Raw genomic sequence first — 19,689 nt, forward strand, 5'->3', positions numbered from 1 at the left:
GAGGGTGCCCTCACCATGTGTGCTGCAGCACCCACATCTCTGAGGGTGCCCTCACCAGTGCTCCAGCCTCCCACTGCCGCCTCCCGCACCCCCCTCAGGCCCCGCCTGACTGTCACCCTTTTCCCCTTGGCTCTCAGCCCAGCCATGTCCCCTTAGGGGTGGCCATGTCCCATCAGTCCGTCCGTGTCTCCTCAGTTGCCGGCCATGTCCCCTCAGTCCGGCCGTGACGCCTCAGCTCCCCCATGTCCCGTCAGTCGGGCCGTGACCCGTCAGTGGTGGCCATGTCCCCTCAGTCCGGCCGTGACGCCGCCTCAGCTCCCGGCCATGTCCCCTCGGTCCGCCCATGCTCCTCCTGTTCCCGGCCATGTCCCCTCAGTCCGGCCGTGACCCGTCAGCGGTGGCCATGTCCCCTCAGTCCAGCCGTGACCCCCCACTTCCCGGCCACGTCCCCTCACTGCCCGGCCCTGTCCCTCAGCTCGCCGCCCGCCCCAGCCGCCCTGCGCTCCGCCTATCGCAGCCCCATCTCCGCCTCCGCTCCTCGGGGCGCTGCTCCCGCCCATCTCGGCGCCGCCGGGTCCGCCCCTTCCCGCGATAGCGCCGGGCCCGCTGTCATGGCGGCGGCGGAGGAGCCGGAGGTGGATATCGAGGGGGACGCTGCGGCCGCGCCGGGGTGAGTGAGGGCCGCGAGGGGCTCGCTGCGGCTCGGTCGGCGCGCCCCGTGCCCCGCGGCGGGCGGGCAGGCAGCGTGAGGGGAGAGCCGCTCTTGAGGGGGCGGCCCGGGCCGGGCGCTTCCCGCCGCTCCGGGAGAGACCTTGGAGTGTCACGGGGTGCCCGTGGAGAGGGGGCAGCGCCGGTGCGGGGCATCGTCGGGAAGGGCACAGAGAACGGGGCTGTGATAGCGCTGGTGTGAGGAGAACCGCCGTGATGGGATCCCCCACAGCCCGCAACGGCGCTGCGAGGCTGCTGGGAGAATCCTTAAAATACCCATGGAGAAGGTGCTGGGTTGTGTAACTGTTAGCGAGGGAGGCTCAGGAAGCTGAATGCCCGGAGGGAAGTGCAGAAAACGGGTTCATAGAATGTTAGGGACTGGAAGGGACATTGAAGATCTTCTAATCCCAGCCCCCCTGCCATGAACAGGGATATTTGCCACTACACCAAATTGCTCAAGGCTTTATTCAGTCTGACTTTGAACGCTGCCAGGGCTTGGGCATCCACAGTCTCCCTGGGTAACCTGTGCCAGGGCATCACCATCCCCAAGTAAAGAATTTCTTCCTAATATCTAATAAAATTTTTCCGTCTTTCAGTTCCTACCCATTAATCCTTGTCCTATCACTACAGTTCCTGCAAAGAGTCCCGCTCCAGCTTCCCTGTAGCCCTTCCAGACAGTGCAAGTTTGCTATCAGGTCTCCACACAAGCTTCTCTCCTTCAGGCTGAGCATCCCCAGCTCTCCCAGCCTTTGTAGGGAAGGTGTTCCACTGCTCTTATCAACATTGTTGGCTTGCTCCAACACTTCCATGGCCTTCTTATGTTGGGGACCCTCAGAGCTGGATGCAGCACCTCACTCCAGGTGAGGTCTCACCAGAGCAAAGCCCTGCTGGCCGTGCTGTTTTGATGCAGCCCAACATTCCAATGGCTTTCTAGGTTCAGCAAATTCACAGATAAGGGATGCTGAAGTGAGTAGGCAGTGACTGCAATGCCTCAAATCCAGCACTTGCAGCTGCTGGAGAGAATGAGAGGTTTGTAGCAGAGGTACTGCCCTCAAGTAGCCCCTGCCACTGCTGCAGACAGGCTGCTGGCAAAGGGGGCTCTTGATCCCACCCTCTCCAGGGTAGGCTCAAAAAGAAGGAGTTGTATTGATCCTTGGACATGGAGACTCATCCTGATCCTTTATCCTATGAAGAGATGTTTGAAATGCTGCACAAAGCAGTTCAGAGCAGTAGGTGAGTTTAATTTAGTGGCACTGCAGGGAATGTAGGGCTAATTAGTCTTCAGACAAGACAATGTTCTGGAAGTAAAGATTTTTGAAAACACAAATTCCTGAGGAGATCTTATGCTGCGTGAAAATAAAAAGAAGTTGATCAATGACATTAATCAGTGACAAATCTCTAATTATTTACAGAAAAAATTAAACGTAAAATGAATGAAGTCTGTATGAGCACGAGATGAAACTCTTCCCTGTAAGGGTGGTGAGCCCTGGCCAGGTTGGACAGGGCTTGGAGCAGCCTGGTCTGGTGGGAGATGTCCCTGTCCATGGCAGAGGGTTGGATTGAGATGATCTTCCAACCAAATCATTCCCAAATTTTACTCTATGGCTTTAACAACCCTGTATGACAGGATTCTATTAGACCTTGTGCAAGCAGGAGCTTTCCTCAGCAGGAAAAGCAGTTTGCCTTTAAGAAGCCTTAAGAAAATGCTTTTACCTTATTGGGGATAAGATGTAGAAATGTTAGGTGGAGGTAATACAACTCAATGACATTCAATATTAAAAATACAATGGTTCTGAGTACTGGAATCTCTTTCAGAGAGCATGAAAACACAGCATCAAGCCTGCTGCAGGATCACTATCTTGATTCATCTTGGAGAACTGGCAACAGTCTTGTAAGTATTTTTTTAATTAATGCTGCTTGTAGCAAGGTTATCAGAGCTTGTGTTCTCTCTTCCCTCCATGTACATGATGTTTTGGGTTTTTAACCACTGCTTCTTCCTTACTTTTACAAACTATTTCTTGTCAGTACTCAAGTACAGTGTGACAGAATTGAGATATTAAAATGTGTTTTTGTTGTTTGCAGCCCTGGACGTTGGACAGCAGCATTAGTGAAGAAAACAGGGCTGTCATTGAGAAGATGTTGCTGGAGGAAGAGTATCCTTTTGCTGATTTGGGTTTATGTTTTCCTGTAGAATGCCAAAAAACTTCTTATTTCCAAAAGAACCGGACAAATCTTTGCCTGTTAAGGTGACTGAAGCCCTGTCAACTTCTGGGTAGATGGCAGAAATCCTGCAGTATTTGTTTCTACAGCTGGGTAATTCTGAAGCAGTGTAATTTACCTGATTACTAAAATTCTCACATGTACAAATATCTCTGATGCCTTGAAAATTTACTTAATGACTCTTTCAGGTATTATTTATCTAATAAATCACTTTCTGAAAAAATATGGCTCAACCAAAAGGAAGTGGAGAAAAGATCTATGAAAAGGTAAGGTCTGGGAAAAATTCTTAGCTAGCTGAGTACAAATGAAAAGTCCTTCTAAAATCCTTCTTATTTGCTGGATGTGCACCAGCAACACAATTACTAATTTTTATTTTCACTCTTGCATTTGCAGCCCACATAAGAAAACTGGAAAAGTCATGTATGTAAATTTTAACAATTGAATTGCATTTTTAAGTATGATGTCTGATTTTGTTACCAGATACTATTTTAAAAAAATTAAAGTTTGTTTTGTTTGACTGTATAAAAATTATTCAAGACACCTTTCAACAGGAAGAAATATTATGTGTAACAAGAGGCTAGAGTGAACCAGGTTTTGGGGAGTTTTTTGGTAGCACAGTGATCTTTATGATAAAAATTTGTTAATTCTAGTTGCCTTTTCACCTGAACTTTTCTGTTGCCTGCTTTGATGTATTTCTGTGCCATTGGTCACTGATAAATATTGAGTTGCTTTGAATCTCCCATCATGATGGAGAAGCTGATGAGATTTTCAGTATTTTTTTATGAGTCATATTCATGTTTAGAACAATACTTTGAGTTTTGCCAAAGATGGGGAATAGTCCTTCCATCAGAGGGTGCCTTGAGTGACTGGGATTGGAGAATATTTGGATTTGGGAAATCACTGATTTCTGCTTCCTGCATTCCCAGGGTGCGCTCACCCACAAAATCACCTGGCTGTTCCTTGAAGTGGACAGCAGAGGAAAAAGAGCTGTTTGAACAAGGACTGGTGAGTTTGTTTATATATATAATATTTTAAATTGAATTAATGAGTTTATCTTAAACAGTAAAGTACTTGACCTGAATAAGCATGTTGTATAATCACAATGCTGCATTAACTATGAGAAGTATAGTAGAGTGTGTTCTGAAGACAAATCAGGTAATAGAGTAAAATCCTTACTCTGCAAACCTTACAACCTTTACTGTTGTAAGGTCTGCAGAGATTATATGGTTGTGCCAATTCTAAAAGGGTTTGCTTTGCCAAGCACAAGAATTCCTTGGGATAACAGGCAGCAGAGTGCCTGAAATGGGTGAAGAAGATCCTTCAGTTAAGAATAAAAATAATTCTTACTGCTGGATGCAGTTTCCTTCTTGGTAGAACATAAATAGTGAGGTTCTCTACCATGGGTTTGCTGTAGTGTTTGTGCATTTTAATGAATAATGAGGTTTTGAGCTCATTTGACATGTACAGTGCCATGTCTGTGATGTCACAGTCGGGGTCACTTCCATGGGCTTTGAATTTCAGGTGAAATTTGGCCGCAGGTGGACGAAAATTGCCAAACTGATCGGCACTCGAACGGTCCTGCAAGTCAAGAGCTATGCTCGGCAGTACTTCAGGAACAAGGTAAATGGGGCATCCCTGGGGCTGGCAAAAAGGTGTTTGCCCATGGCTAGCTTGGTTTTAATCTGTCTTTGCAGGGCACTGCTGTCAAAGCAGGTATTCTATTCATTCCTGTATTCAGAGAAGTGGAATATCGTTATTTGCAGATTTAAATGTGAAGTCAGGCCTGGTTTCAAATTCCTAGAGTGACCACTGGTTTTATTGCTGGTATAACTAAACAATAAATGCAGTATAATTGTGGTCCCTAGCACTGTTGGTTGTTAGTCTGAAAATACTGGTTTTCTATTACACAGCTCTTTCTGCTGTGTGTTGTAGATTTAGCTTCAGCCTTATTTGAGATTTCATGGGCTTTAAGAAGGAATAACTACTTTCTGGGGCTTTTTGACTAGAATGTAAATTTATATTTGGCCTAAAGCATACCTATAATCCCAAAAGTCAGTTGCAATGGATTAAACTAAATTAAAACGATAAATTAAAGAAGAAACACTTCAGAATATCTGCTGTTCAAATAAAACACTCCTGATTATTTGGGATGTAGATGATTTTGGCTTGTTTTTCCCACCTAAAAGTGATTTATATTTTCCTAAGGCAAAAAATGGTGATTCAGAAAAAGAAGAGCAAAGTCAGTGTGGGAGCAGCCTTCCCATGGAAGATGGGGCAGGAATGGAAGCTGGAAGCTTGAGAGGCCGTGCAGACCCCAACCTGAACGCGGTGAAAATCGAGAAGCTCTCAGATGATGAGGAAGTGGACATAACTGATGACATGGATGAACTGCTCACTCCTGCCTTCCAGCAAGAAACAGGAAAATCTGAATTATCTGTTATCCCAAAAAGTCCAGCTGTAGAAACAAAAGCAGTGGAACAAGGTTTTTCATCTGCTGGCCACAGTTCTGCAACTGCTTTGCCTAAAGAAGAGCCTCAGCACACCAGGCCAGAGCCAATGGATGCTTTGGTATTTCCTGCTGTGGCAGCAACGTGTTCCCAGCACCTGAATGGGGATAAATCTGTGAATTTGGATTACCAGCAGTACAACAATCTTGTTGAGAAAGCTGAGCAAAGCGGACCAGTCACATGTCCTGCACAAGGAGCCGATCAGGAGCTCAGTGAGGAGCAAAGAGACCTGGCTGACAATGGATTGCTTTTTCCTTCTCCCTGCCAAGGGGATGAAGATCATCAAGAGGAAGCAGAGGAGCTGAAGCCACCTGATCAAGAAGTGGAGGTTGACAGAAGCATCATTCTGGAAGAAGAGAAGCAAGCTATTCCCGAATTCTTTGAAGGGCGCCAGGCCAAAACACCAGAGCGTTATTTGAAAATCAGGAATTATATTTTGGATCAGTGGTGAGATGCATTAAATTTTTACTGAAATAAGTGATTAAGATGTCCTGGTCTGATGTAGTTAAAACACTACTTAGCACTAATAGCTTACTTCTGAATAGAGTGAAATTAATTGTGTGGTAGCTTGCCAGTGAAGAACATTCATTATTAATACTTCTTTTGCATCTTCCTGATTTTTTTTTTCTCTGGCATTCTGGAAGCTGAGCAATGAAAATACTTTGAAGCATTAAGAAAATGAATGTTCTGTACCAGAACAGGCTGCATTTATTTTGGCTGTGCTATTTCCTTGCCATTTTTGCCATCCTATGCATAAGAATGGTTTTAACAAATGGTTCCTTAAAATAACCAATGGCTTTAATTCCATAGCTCTGCCTTTACAGAAAGGCAGCAAGAAGCAATAGTCTGTGCTAGAGCAAATAGTGTTGACCAAAGGAATGCCTCAAATTCAGAATCAATTTGGACTGGTGCTTGTGCACTTAAATATTTTATATTCCATCTGCACAGGAGTGGTGTAAGGAAACATAGTGACTTGTAGTAGAAGGCTCAAGATAATTTGGCTGCCAGTTTTGGTTTGTGCTTGCTTTGAAGCAGAAAGAATTACTGAGTTTAGCTCTGTCCTCATTCAGTTGTCTTGTGCTCTGACAGCTTCTAGTTGCAAAGAGAGACTAAAATTCCATTCGACACCAGAGGAGTGTTAACTGAGAATTCAGTATCAGCTTAAAGGAAGAAAAACAAATGCACAGAGAGTGAAAACAGGACCTCAGTTAAAGTCCCCCAATTCCTTCACCCCCCGTGGTTTGTTCTGCTGTTTGACCAGGTGCTGTGCTTTGTTTTAGGGAGAGATGCAAACCCAAATACCTGAACAAGACCTCGGTGCGGCCCGGCCTGAAGAACTGCGGGGACGTGAACTGCATCGGGCGCATCCACACCTACCTGGAGCTCATAGGAGCCATCAACTTCGGCTGTGGTAATGCTGTTAGAGCAGTCAGTACAGAGCCTCTGCTGCTGCAGGGACTGCCCAGCACTAGGGTGTGTGTGCTGCTCACACAGAGCATGCACATTCATCCGTGCTAGGAAGGACCTTGTTTCAGATTGTCCCTCATAACTTTGGAAAATCTCGAAGGGCTTGTAACCTATTAACAGGATTAGAAATTTTAGGCTTACACCAAACCTTCTATTTTTCTTTTTATTTTTCTTTTCCCGTGTTTAATCACACAGCAGTTGCTGGGATGTCTGTTTTGTTTCATGCTTTTCTGTGTGTCCTGATACCAACTGTCTGAAATTCTGCCCTTCTTACAAGGTAGAATTCAAGTAATTGTTTCTTTTCCCACAATAAATTGTAACAATTTTCTAAATAAATACCTATGCCTTCAGGGCTACATTTTAAACAAAATCCTCAGGACTAATTCATCCTGAGGGCTACTTTTTAAACAATTCAAGTGTTAAAATTAGGTGAACTGTTAAAAGTGAATGTGCGTCTGTACCTTGATGTTGGTTTAGAGGCTCTCAATGATTTTTGGTCTGAATGACAGTCACCTAGGAGAGGAGCAATGTCCTGCAATTACATTTTGTCCAAAGTAAGTTTTTAAAAATTATTTAGAAAGAACGAGGAGGAGGTTTTGTTGTTTTAAAAGTGTGGCGGGAGAAGGCTACGTCACCGCTCAGAATTATGACTATCAAGAGATGTCTTTGCTGTGAGGTTTCTATTTTCTTTCTCCCTGTGCCATTTGCTGTTGTCACTTACCCGTGTCACTCCTGTGTGTGTGTGGCAGTGCTGAGCAGCCCTGAGCTCTGCTGACACGGGATTTGTCCCCTGTGTGTCCCGCAGAGCAGGCCGTGTACAACCGGCCGCAGCCCGCCGACAGGAGCCGCTGCAGGGAGGGCAAGGACACGGTGGAAGCCTATCAGCTGGCCCAGCGCCTGCAGTCCATGGTACAGCCTGGGGGCAGCGGGGACAAGGGGAAAACCTTCCCAGCTTGAATTTATTTACAGGCCAGGGCACCTCGGGGAATGTCTCCTCTCACTCAGGTTGCAGTTTCCTTAGGGTGCCCTGTGATTCAGGGGTCAGTCTTGCTTCAGGAACTTCACTCAGCTGTTTTGCAGGCCTTCCCTTGCAGCCTGAACCCCCTCTTCCCCATCATTTGTTAGCCACAAAACATTAAAGTGCATTGCAGTGTGTGAGTAAGTTGCTTGCATTTCAGTACAGTAGGTATATGTTATGGCTTACTGAGAGCCCTGTGCACACAATTAAATGCAGCAGTAACTCATTTATAATTGCATGAATTACCAAGGCTTGCCAGAGTTAATTTTTATATCCACACTTTTAAGTACTTCACAGCAAAGTAAATCAGTTGATGAGAGGAGAACTAAATCAATCCCACTTTAAAAATAATAAATTGAAATGTGAAGAACTGTAGCATACACTTAATGTAAATACACTGAGTTTATAGCTTTGTGTGTTGTCTGAGCATTAATTCAGAGCTGGATATCAGTACCCAGGTGCTGTCAGGAGTGCTGATACTCCATGGAACACTAACAGGCTCTACAGCCTTAAACTCCAAAAACTTTACTGATGATAATTCTTGGGGGATCATGAACTACTTAATTCTACAGAAATCCAGAGTGTTCTTTATTTTCTGGGAACGTGTTGGAGTGTCAGTATCATTGCTGGGGCAGTGCCTTTTGGACAATGTCCTTTGGCTGCCTGGATGAAGGAATTCAGTTTTTCCAGGGTGATTTGACTCATGGTGGTTTCTTTCCTCAGCGCACGAGAAGACGGCGAGTGCGGGACCCGTGGGGAAACTGGTGTGATGCAAAGGATTTGGAAGGACAGACATTTGAGGTAACCCTCCTGTGTTTTAACCTCACCTTAAATCCTCACCTTAAAATCACCTTAAATTACCAGGAATCAGTTCCTGCTGATTGCTGGCTGGTGCTGTTGCATCAAACAGACAAGGGAACAGCTGTGTCATAGGGATTCAGCCTCTCCTGTGGAAGTGTAATTTGAAAGTACTGCAGCAGCTGGCACATCTTCATGCTGATTAATCAGCTGCATTTGGGGTTTGCACAGGGGTTTTGTGCCCATAAAACTCATTGCCTTGTCTTGTAGGAGATTTCATGACCCGTTGCTTTCAGTTAACTGCCTTAAGGGTAACGGTATGGGATGGGAGAATAACATTTAAATGTTATTTTTTTCAGTCCTGTATGGTTTCCTTGTGCTCATTATGCAGGTGATAATGAGTTCCTAATATTAATTCTGCTACTAGCAATATCCCCAGTAATACTGTGGTTTATTAAGTGCTTAAAAAATTAATGCAAGGTTAAATATTTTATGGGAGAATTGGAAAGAAAATACATGTCTGTATCTACAATTACAAATTACATCAAAAGTGAAAAACTAAACATCAAATTTTCCTTTATACAAAGCCCTCTTAATTTTCAGCCTTTCAGTAATTACCTGTAACAATTACTACCATCATGGTATCATGGCATACCTATTTTTGAGTAACTGTGGGTTAATAATTCCAACATTTCCTTTAAAATACATATTTGGATGGAAAGAAAGGTTGAAAACATCCATAAGGAGGGGGCATGATGAACTCTGGCTGTGGTTTGTAATGGCAGATGGTCACATCTGGATTTACACCTGATTTGTGATGTGGGCTGTGATTTTACTGAATTTGAATGATTTGGAGAGTGAGAGAATTCTCTTATCAGGCACCTTGTGGACCTGATCTCAGATTGTCATTTCTGCCACCCTGCTTGGTTCTGCCATGGCTGTTGCCTCTATCCTGAGTAGTCTTGTAATACACAAATTATATTAAGAGGGCAGGGATATCAAGAATTCATTCTGGGCTGGTTTTGCAATCAGGGCTGAAAAAGCACTTCAGCCATTGAAACATTCAAGTTTTTAAAAAATCTTTTCAGCATCTCTCAGCTGAAGAATTAGCAAGAAGGAGAGAGGAAGAAAAACTGAAACCTGCAAAATCTTCTAAAGGTTCGAGACAAATCAAAAGGTATTTGATCACATCATGTTCAAACATAGACCTGCCAGAAATGGAACAAATGTCCTGTGAAGTGTCAGGCTGGAACCCTACACAGCATTAATATGTATCCTGGTCTGAAATAGCAGGGATGCTTTTCAGATGTTCTGTGCTGGAATTCAGGAGTGTGGGAAGTGAAATTTTGGTATTTGGTGGAAGCCATCCTAGTATGGGATGAGAAAATCCAGTGAAAACAACAAGGTTATTCCTCCTCTGTCAAGGAGACAGTGGGAAACTTGAAAAGTTTCCTGACTGTCCTACATCTTTAGAGAAATTTTCTTTCATTTTATAGTTCCTTTGATCCCTTTCAGCTGATACCATGCTGTTTGTTCACGGAAGAAAAGCAGGTATGTACCTCTGAGTGAATTACTGAGAGGGCTCCATTGCTTGGGTTACTTTTCTTATCATTGTGTTTATCATTTCAGGAGCCCTTTCAGGTGAAAGTGTCTTCTGAAGCACTTTTAATAATGGATTTGGTGAGCATTAAGTTTTATCTTTCAAAAAGCTGTGATGTGTGTGCTGTGGGTTTGGTTCTTGTTTTTAATGAGCAACATAACAAGACAAAGAAAATAAAAGAGAGAAGCTGTGGCTGCTCCTTCCCTGGAAGTGTTCAAGGCCAGGTTGGGTGGAGCTCTGAACAACCTGTTCTAATGGAAGGTGTCCCTGTCCATGGCAGGGGGGATAATGAGAAAATCATTAAGGTTCCTTTCAAAACTATTCTGTAATTTTTTTCCAGTCAGACCTAGAAGTGAGAATCTAGTATTAAATAAAGCCCCTAAAATGAATGGGTTTGGTATTATGCTTAATATACAACTATTGACCTTCTGGAAAAACTCATAAGAGCTTTGCTACTTTACTGAGAGCTTTACTACTCACTACTCTCTGTCATACTTTAATTTGCTTAAAGCTACTTTCTGAAACAGACTGCCCTTCTGAAATCTATGGCTTCATTTTCTCCCAGTCTGGGAATTGATTTTGTGTTTGCAGAGCAATGTGTGGGTTTTTTCCAAGAATAACAGGCTGTACCAAAATGTGTGCAGTTGTTCAGCACTGCCCAGGCTGCAGTTTTTGAACTTCCATACACATTGCCTTGTGTATGGAAGTGTTGCATTCTTGCACTACATCTGTGGTGTGTATATAATAAGCAAATTTAATCTTTTCTGTTTGCTTTAAATGGAAGTACTGGGTATTTGAGAGTCTTGAGGTTTTTTTCTACATATCCTTGAGAAGTCACTGCCTTGTGAGAAATCCCACAACTTGGACTTTACTACTTGTTTGATTTTATTCCAGCACTCTCACGTGTCTCTGGCAGAAGTGATTGGGCTGCTCGGTGGAAAGTACTCTGAAGCTGATAAAATTGTGGAAGTAAGTGTTTATCTTTTCACATTTTCTGTATTATATTAAAACTGAAATGACCATAGTTACAATTTGAATAGATGTAACTTATTTCTAAAAGGCAATTAATATATATTAAAGTTGAAATTCATTACTGTAGTCTTGAAATATGAAAGTTAAGCTTACACTCATGTATCAACTGCATCATGAGCAAGATCTAGTAAATGCCTTTTAAAACTCTGTAAGTTTTTTGTAACTGATTCACAGAATCATCAGGTTAGAAGAGACCTTCAAGATCATTGAGTCCAACCCAGCCCCAACACCTCAACTAAACCATGGCACCCAGTGCCACATCCAGGCTTTTTTAGAACACACCCAGGGATGGTGACTTCACCACCTCCCTGGGCAGCCATTCCAGAACTTTATCACTCTTTCAGTGAAAAACTTTTTCTTAATATTCAACTTGTATTTCCCTTGGTGCAGCTTGAGGCTGTGTCAGTGCTGCTGCAGAAAGAGCCCAGCCCCAGCTGAGCACAGGCCTCTTTCAGGAGCTGTGAGAGTGATGGGGGCAGCCCTGAGTCTCCTTTTCTGCAGGCTGAGCACCCCCATCTCCCTCAGGGGTTCCTCACAGGGTTTGTGTTCCCAGCCCCTCTCCAGCCTTGTTGTCTCCTCTGGACGCGCTTAAGTGTCCAAAGATTCTTCCCAGACTGAGGGGCCAGAGCTGGGCACAGCATTCAAGGTGTGGCCTCACCAGTGCCGAGTGCAGGGACAGAATGACCTCTGTATTCCTGACACAGGCCAGGAGCCATTGGCCTTCTTGGCCCGAGGGCACACTGCTGGCTCATGTTCAGCTGGCTGTTGACCAATACCCCCAGGTCCCCTTTCTGTCCAGCCACACCATCCCCAGCCTGTAGCGCTGCGGGGGTTACTGTGGGCACAGTGCAGGACAGGGCAGCCTGAGGAGGCTCCTTGCACTGCTGCAGCCGGAGGTTCTCTCCCCAGGTGTGCACAGCAGAGCCGTGCAACAGCCTGAGCACAGGCCTGCAGTGCGAGATGGACCCGGTGTCGCAGACGCAGGCCTCGGAGTCGCTGGCAGCGCGCGGCTTCCGCGTGATCGGCTGGTACCACTCGCACCCCGCCTTCGAGCCCAGCCCCTCCATCCGCGACATCGACACGCAGGCCAAGTACCAGGTACGGCACGGACACGCCGGCACCCTGCAGCCTCAGGCTCCCTGGGCTCTGCACTGCTGCACCAGTGTAGGTTTCTGTAGGTTTCAGCTTCGCTGCTCTCAATAAGACTGGATTTTTGTATTTTGGTGTTTTTTAGAGCTATTTCTCCAGGGGTGGTGCCATGTTCATCGGGATGATCATAAGCCCTTACAACAGGAATAATCCTCTTCCCTATTCCCAGATCACCTGTCTGGTCATTAGTGATGAGATCAGTTCTGATGGTTCCTATCGTAAGTACCCCTGTTTAATCCAGTGTGTTGAGGGGAAGATGTCTGGTTTTGCACCTGAGAAATCAGTATTTATGAATTTATATTGGTAATATAATACCATATATTATGCCATTGGTAATATAATACCATATATTATATATTTATAATATATGGTATTATTGGTAATATAATACCATATATTATAAATATATATTTATATATAATATATAAATATATATGTATATAATGCCAATATATATATATTGGCATTATATAAATGGTGTCATTTATAATGGCAACATGTGCTGGATAAACACAGGAATTTCACTGCGAGAATAAACCTGTGGTTGTCTGTGCTGTCAGGATAGGAATATACAACTATATATATATACAGCTATAATATATATACAGCTATATATATACAACTAGAATATACAACTATATACAACTATACAACTATATATACAACTATATACAACAATATACAACTATATACAACAATATACACTGATATACAACTATATATATATACAGCTATAAATACATACAAGATTGATCTTCTGTATTAGTAGTTCTCACAATTCCTGAAAGAAGTGATAGGGTTGAGACACAAGTCCCTGTTATTTACATACAGAATCCATGTGAACAGCTTAGAAACTGTTTCCCATGTCTTACTTGGCCTGCATTACAACATTCTGAACAGATTCTCTGCTCAAGGAGAGTGAAGTAAATAGCAGAATTGGCTGCTACAGTGGCCAAAAATCCTTAATTTTTGTGTAACGTGGCATTCAGCAGGTCAGAGGATCAAAGAAATGTGCCAGCTGTCCAGGGCAGCACAAGGCATGAAAGCTGAAATGGTGCTGGCATGAACCCCCACCTAAGGGAACAAATTCCTGATTAAAAATACCATTGGCATTTCATGAAAACAGGGTCTTTTCCTTTCTTGAACAGTAAAGGACATAACACATAAAATTTGCTGTACTGCAAGTGATGATCAGATCTTCTGCTCTTTTCTTGACATGGATTTGATGAAAATTCCCCTGATAACAGTAGATGGTTCTGGTACCTTCCTGTTCTCTCTCTTCCTCCCTCTATTTATGAAGTCCTGGTTTTTGCATCCACACTCCAAGGTTTCCAGTTCTCTTGGCCTTGTGAGCCCACAGTTTTTTCTGTTTTTTCCAGTGGAAGCAGACAAGGGAGCCCCACTGCAGTCCTGGGGCAGGGGCAGCAGTGGCCACATCTGTGCCCCAGTTCCTGTTTGCCACCCTCAGACTCCTGCATTTCATCCTCTTCTCCCACACATCCCACCCTTTTTAGGGGGAGTTAAAATACTGACAAACTCTATTGCCCTGAGAATTAGACATTTTTGTAGTCATGAGCATTTTCTGTCAGAGGATTTCAGATTTCTGTTCAGCTCCTGAAATCAAGGTTTTACAAAATGCCATCTCCTCTGGCTCTTTGGAAATGATTCACTGAAATGTACAGTCTGTTTCTTGCTCCCTGATTTTTGGTAAACTAACTGTGTTAGGCAAATAAGTTTTTGATGATTCTTTTAAAATATTTTCTAGAATTCTCTTCCCCCACCTGCAGTAAACTAGAAGAATTTCTTCAATTCTGAGCAAATTTCCTTTGAAATTGAGAACAATAGTCAGCACTTTACCATCAACCCATTCATACTGAAAAACTAAACCTTTTTTATTAATTTTATAACCATATAACTCTTACACTACAACAGTGCAGCTAAGTTAGAAACACTCGATTCGTTTTTTTCATTTCTGGATTTGCTGTAGATTTCTGTCCTTCATTATGGAATGGGAATTGGCAAGGGCAGGGAGCAGAACAGATTTGTTCCTACTCCCACCAGAATTAAATTTGGAATCCAAAACACATCATCCTTTAACCTCCTGAATGTTGTCAAGCAACAGAGCTCCAGGCTTCTGCAGGCAGTAACAAATGAGGAACAGTTATGGGGAGGGAAGGAATTGCACCTAAACTGAACAGGCAAAGAAACAGTGCAGTGTAGCAGAAACACTGAATAATGATCTTCAATTGGTTGCAGGCCTGCCCTACAAATTTGAAATGGAGCAGATGTTGGAGGAGCCTCAGTGGGAATTAGTATTTGAAAAAACAAGGTGGATAATTGAGAAATACAGATTTTGCCACAGGTTTGTGTCCACTTCTGTTACAAAGAGCCAGATTGGAATTTTTATACATTTATTGTTACGTTTCAGTCAAGACCCATGGCTGCTTTCTCCAGCACTCCTGTTTGTTTTTCTTCCCACAGCAGTGTCCCCATGGATAAAATTTTTCATAGAGATTCTGACCTGACTTGTTTGCAGAAAGTAAGTTTTCTTCTCTTAACTTTTTTATGGTAGATGTTTTTTAAAATCCAAATCTGTTTCATGTCAGAAGTCACCTGGAGTTACACTTTTACAAATCAGAGATGTAAATTAATGATAATAAATTCTTTTTGTGGCACAGCTTATTTACTTAAAACACAGTGAAAATAAAGGTCCTCCTCTCAGAGAGGTGGGGATGGTTATGTGCAGGCACCAAGTTTGACCCTCAGTTTGGAGAGGAATTAATGGCAATTAATTACTCAGGTCTCTCTCAGCATTTTGTGTGCTTTCAGTGTCAAGGCCTGCACGTCTCAGGAGCAGATTTGGCCTTCCTGGTCCTTTGTTCCATCAGTAAAATAATGCCTTGCCATGTTTGTCATGGATAATAGGAACTTTAATTTTCCAATGTAGTCACTGCTCTGGAGCCCTGACTAGTGGCAGCTGTACCATTATGGCACAAACAAGACACAAACTCTGCCCAAAGCAAAAGACATAAAAAGAAAACTTGCACACAGTAATTGCACACATTGATTTTTTTTTGTTCCCTCTCAATGCATCTTTACTTATAAAGTGTAAATCTAAACTTGAGTTGGTAGAGTGCTCTGAAATGTAGCTGTTGGTTTTTAAGACTTGGGTTTAGATCACCCTGTTCCTTTTAAATTTATAATGTATAAACACTTTTTGTAGTGTTCATGCTAAATAAGTAAATAAAAATCTCTTTGCAATACTTACCACACAAAAGAGGGGGGAAATGACAATTTAAAACAGATTTCCTTTTCTTTTGCCTAGCTTTTGGAGTGCATGAGGAAGACTTTGGGCAAGGTAACAAACTGCCTCATTGCTGAAGAGTTCTTGACTCAGATAGAGAACTTATTCCTTTCCACATACAAGAGTGAAAAAGATGCTGAAGGAAATGAGAATGAACATTCACAACAACTGCCAGTGTGATGGCTTTGGAATTTTGATTTCATTTTTGAATTTCTTCCCCTCCTCTCCATTATGTCAACTCTTTCAGAATTGTTATCCCTTTTAGTAGTGACTGTTAAGAATCCAGTGTCATCTCATGGTTGTGGTTGAAAAACACTTTGAAAGCTCCTGATGTGTGACCTGTGTGCCTGAGGAATGTTAATGCTGATGAGTGCCATGGAGGTAATGATTGACCAGCCTGGTGTATGGGAGGGACACCCTGTCAGGAATGCTGTGCACCAGTCTGCAAGGAGAGCTTGTCCTCTCTCAAGTCTTTCAGTTTGGGAATTTTCTCTAATGTTTTTATCTACAAGTGCACCTCTAAATCAGAATGGATTTGTTCCTTTGCTTTAGGCAGTGTGAGTTTGAATGAGTTCACAAAAGGAAAACTTAAATGAGAGTTTTGTAGCTCAGAGTTTCCTGGTGTCCAGTAAGAAGTTTCATCCAGTTGTAGCAAAATACATCACCCAATTTCTTTTTTTACTATTCTTTTTCTTATTACTTTCCCCCATTGATTTTGTTGGTCAAGTAGCTTTTTGGCATATTCTTTGCCATCCTGCTTATATATTGGGGAGAAAAGGCTGACAAGTTTCATGACTTTTCAGTAGTGGCTGTGCTTGTTTCCAGTGGAAATGATAACTCCTGTCTTACTACAGGTTACCTCTTTCTGACCTTCCATTCTACAGGGAGGTTTTATGTTGTTCTCCAGATCATTGTGGTTTGTCCACTTCTAATTGCCACTGTTTCCTGTGGAAACCAGAGCTCCTGACTGATGGCAAACTGAGTGTTACAAGCAGAAAAGGATTTGTGTTTTTGAACACAAAATGGATGTGTGTTTTTGATCCCCACTTTTATATTCAGAGTCTTCTCTATAATGTACAGTTCAACAGAAAAACATTTGTTTATATCAGTTCCTCAGTTAGGATTTCATACAGGTATATATTTAGATAAATCAGTCACAGATTGATCTTGATTGAGAAGTTTCCTGATTGCAACTTGGAAATGTTTCATGAGCTGCATCACTGTGAATCTTTTTAGAAAAAAATGTGCTTTAAATGTTGCTTTCTAAATACTAAGGAAACTTGACTTGTCTACAGGTATTACTATTTCCACATGTTTATCTTGGCCAGAGTTTCACAGAGAGGTCTAAAATATATTTGAAAGTTTCAAGCAAGACTTGGAGTTTATATCTAGAGGGGAGACAGTGGACCCAATTTTTATTTTAAGGAAATATATGTGTGTATATATATATAGTTCTACATAACATAAATGGAATTTTGAGATTTGATATGTTTCAGCTTTTTGTTTGTATAAAGAGTTTGAAAAGCTTTAAAATCATAGAGTTGCATCCCAAGGAGGGAACTCCTTTATGGGAAGTTAATGTTATATTTTTATCAGGCCCCATGAATCTCTCTGTCACTAAGGGGAGGGAGCAGAACTTGAGCAGATGAAAATGTGAGCCCTTGAAATTCAGAGATTTTCCCACTTTTAAGAGCTGTGGACTCAAAAGTGCTGGTGGGTGTTGTGTGCTCTCTGTGTTCAGATGTGCTGGTGCACAGCTGGAGGCCTCACTACTGTGTGTAATTTACCACTGGGTGTATCCACCTCTCTCTGGCCTGCTGGCTCAGTCTGCATTTGCTCTAAACTCTCATCTCTGGGGCTTCCTGGCCACCACTGTTGCAAGGATTCCTGGATTCCTGGCTGGGCTGCACTCCAGGTGGGAGAACATTCCTCCTCCTCCTCCTCAGTCACGGGGAGTTGTGTTGCAGTTTTGCAGATTTCTGGAAAATCTCCCAGTGTCACTGTGCTGACAGTTCCAGTTAGAGCTGCTGGGAGGAGAATTTTGAACACATTTTGTCACAGCACCACAAAGCAGATACTGCTCATTGTCCACACAGTTCCCAGCCCTTTAGGGATGGGTCAGGATTACCCAGGTGGTGCTGACAATGTCCTGGCTGCTTCCCTCTTTACAATGTCCTTTACTTACTTCCCTCTTTTCACTGAGGTAAAATCACACAGTTGTATTATTGTGTTTAACAGTGGTGTTATGTAAGGAAATTTTTGAGGAACCCAGACTTTTGAAGCAATTTTTCTGAGGACATGGGCAGGATTGAGCCTTTGATATACAGATAAAAGCCCCAGAGTTCCAAGTGTTTGTTGCAGGGTGGTGTGGAGAAAATACAATGCTTGTACCATCAGGATCCAGTCTAGCACACAGAATTCTATAGGAATTGGAAAGAGCACAGTTGTGATGCTGAGTAATGATTTTGTTGACAGGAGGCAGGGTAAGAAAATAAACTAACCTACTTTTCATCATTTAGTTTCACTGAGTGGTTAATGAGATGAATTTGGAAGTTGCATGCTTCCCAGGAAATAAAAACCTGTTTAACTAATATACCCATTCTACCAAACACATTTTAGGCATGAAAATTTTGTATTAAAAAGCTTTTTTTCCCCATCCAGGCTTTGTTTCAGTGGACCTGTGCAGACTAATCTGCTGTTCCTTTCCTTAGGACCAGTGTTACACCATACCAAGTTGTTGCTCAGGACATGAGAAATCCTTGAGTAGAGGGTAGAATGATACACTTAAAACTGGAATTCAACAGGTTAGGAAATGAAAAAAGAAATTAACAAAAGCCCACAAAATAAACCCAAACAACCCCTCCCAAGATGTTACTTCTGGCAAATATCCCTCTGGGCATTTGTTGGCTGAATCATGTTTTGCTCTCCCAGTTACCAGCAGTGCTGCCTCACAGGGATACAGATCTTGTGTGCAAGGGGAGGGAATATCCCGACTTTTATTTTTTTTAGACTAACCAACTTGCCAAAAACAATTCAGTTGAAAAAACCAAAATCCATAACCAAGTGAAAAGTTAACACTGTTGCCATTGATATTCATTCAGGACTTTTTTCCTTTGCTTGCTTCTCTGCTGTTTCTGCCTGATGACAGACAAGAGTCTACTAATAAAGGCTGCACATGCAATACCCAGAACGATGTGTCTGTATTTGTAACACCTTGTCTCTGGAATGTTTTTGTGTCGTGTCGGTGGCGCTGACCGAGTGCCAGAGTAAAGCTGGGTTCCAGCAGAGGGAGCTTTGTCACAGCTCTGCGGGAGCGGTTCGGAGCTCGGAGCGAAACTCTTCTTAGCAGCGCGTTTGGTGAATTTGCGCCAGGGAGCGCATCCGGGCAGGAGCGCCTCGACAGGGAGGTGTTTCCCTCCTTGTTTTGCAGCCGCTGTGCTTTAGGCTCCAGCAGGAGATGATCCAGGGATGCTGGGGCTGGGATGGTACCCCAGTGTTCAATGTGAGGGGTTGGCAGGGGCACATCCTGAAGGAAAGATCCCTTTCCATCAGCCGCATTCCCTCCCCCGATCCGATCCAGGTGTGCTGGGCAGGGCTGAGCCATGAGGGCAGGGAGGCTGAAGGGCCAAGAGAGGCTGTGGAGGAGGACAGTGCACCCCAAAAGGGGGGTGTGGCACAGCTGAGCACCCCAAAAGGGGGGTGTGGCACAGCTGAGCACCCCGAGCATCTGCGCAGGAGGCAGAGGTGCTGTGCTGGTGCTGTGCCCCCCAAGGAAGTGAGGGATAAGGATTTCATCCATCCCCACAGGAAGCAGCCGGTGGTTTAACATCCCAGTGAGCACTGTAATCACATGTGATGCTGGACAAAGTATTTAATGGCCTAGATA

General features: G+C 43.3%; 1 protein-coding gene across 2 annotated transcripts; it reads left to right on the forward strand.

Moving 5' to 3' along the window:
* Nucleotides 1-521: 521 nt before the first annotated feature.
* MYSM1 (Myb like, SWIRM and MPN domains 1) lies at nt 522-18,993 on the forward strand. Of its 2 annotated transcripts, none has more exons than XM_074545706.1 (20): nt 522-670; nt 2,524-2,599; nt 2,791-2,861; nt 3,117-3,194; nt 3,322-3,348; nt 3,855-3,933; nt 4,450-4,548; nt 5,134-5,882; nt 6,716-6,846; nt 7,708-7,811; nt 8,644-8,721; nt 9,807-9,895; nt 10,215-10,269; nt 10,348-10,398; nt 11,213-11,287; nt 12,260-12,448; nt 12,585-12,717; nt 14,756-14,861; nt 14,981-15,038; nt 15,825-18,993. In XM_074545706.1, exons 1-20 carry the CDS (start codon nt 612-614, stop codon nt 15,981-15,983), a joined length of 2,466 nt encoding a protein of 821 aa, XP_074401807.1. In that variant the 5' UTR covers nt 522-611; the 3' UTR covers nt 15,984-18,993. The 2 variants fall into 2 exon arrangements, with proteins under 2 accessions (XP_074401807.1, XP_074401808.1); XM_074545707.1 differs by having other exon boundaries at nt 14,984-15,038.
* Nucleotides 18,994-19,689: the final 696 nt, after the last annotated feature.

This window comes from Zonotrichia albicollis, chromosome 8 (assembly GCF_047830755.1).
Source record: "Zonotrichia albicollis isolate bZonAlb1 chromosome 8, bZonAlb1.hap1, whole genome shotgun sequence".
NCBI lineage: Eukaryota > Metazoa > Chordata > Aves > Passeriformes > Passerellidae > Zonotrichia > Zonotrichia albicollis.

Bases quoted from the DNA above. Each gene is read 5' to 3' on its own strand.
- MYSM1 (XM_074545706.1), top strand. From the start codon at position 612: ATGGCGGCGGCGGAGGAGCCGGAGGTGGATATCGAGGGGGACGCTGCG. The intron at 671-2,523 runs GTGAGTGAGGGC...AATCTCTTTCAG, and splicing joins GACGCTGCGGCCGCGCCGGG to AGAGCATGAAAACACAGCAT. The intron at 5,883-6,715 runs GTGAGATGCATT...GCTTTGTTTTAG, and splicing joins AATTATATTTTGGATCAGTG to GGAGAGATGCAAACCCAAAT.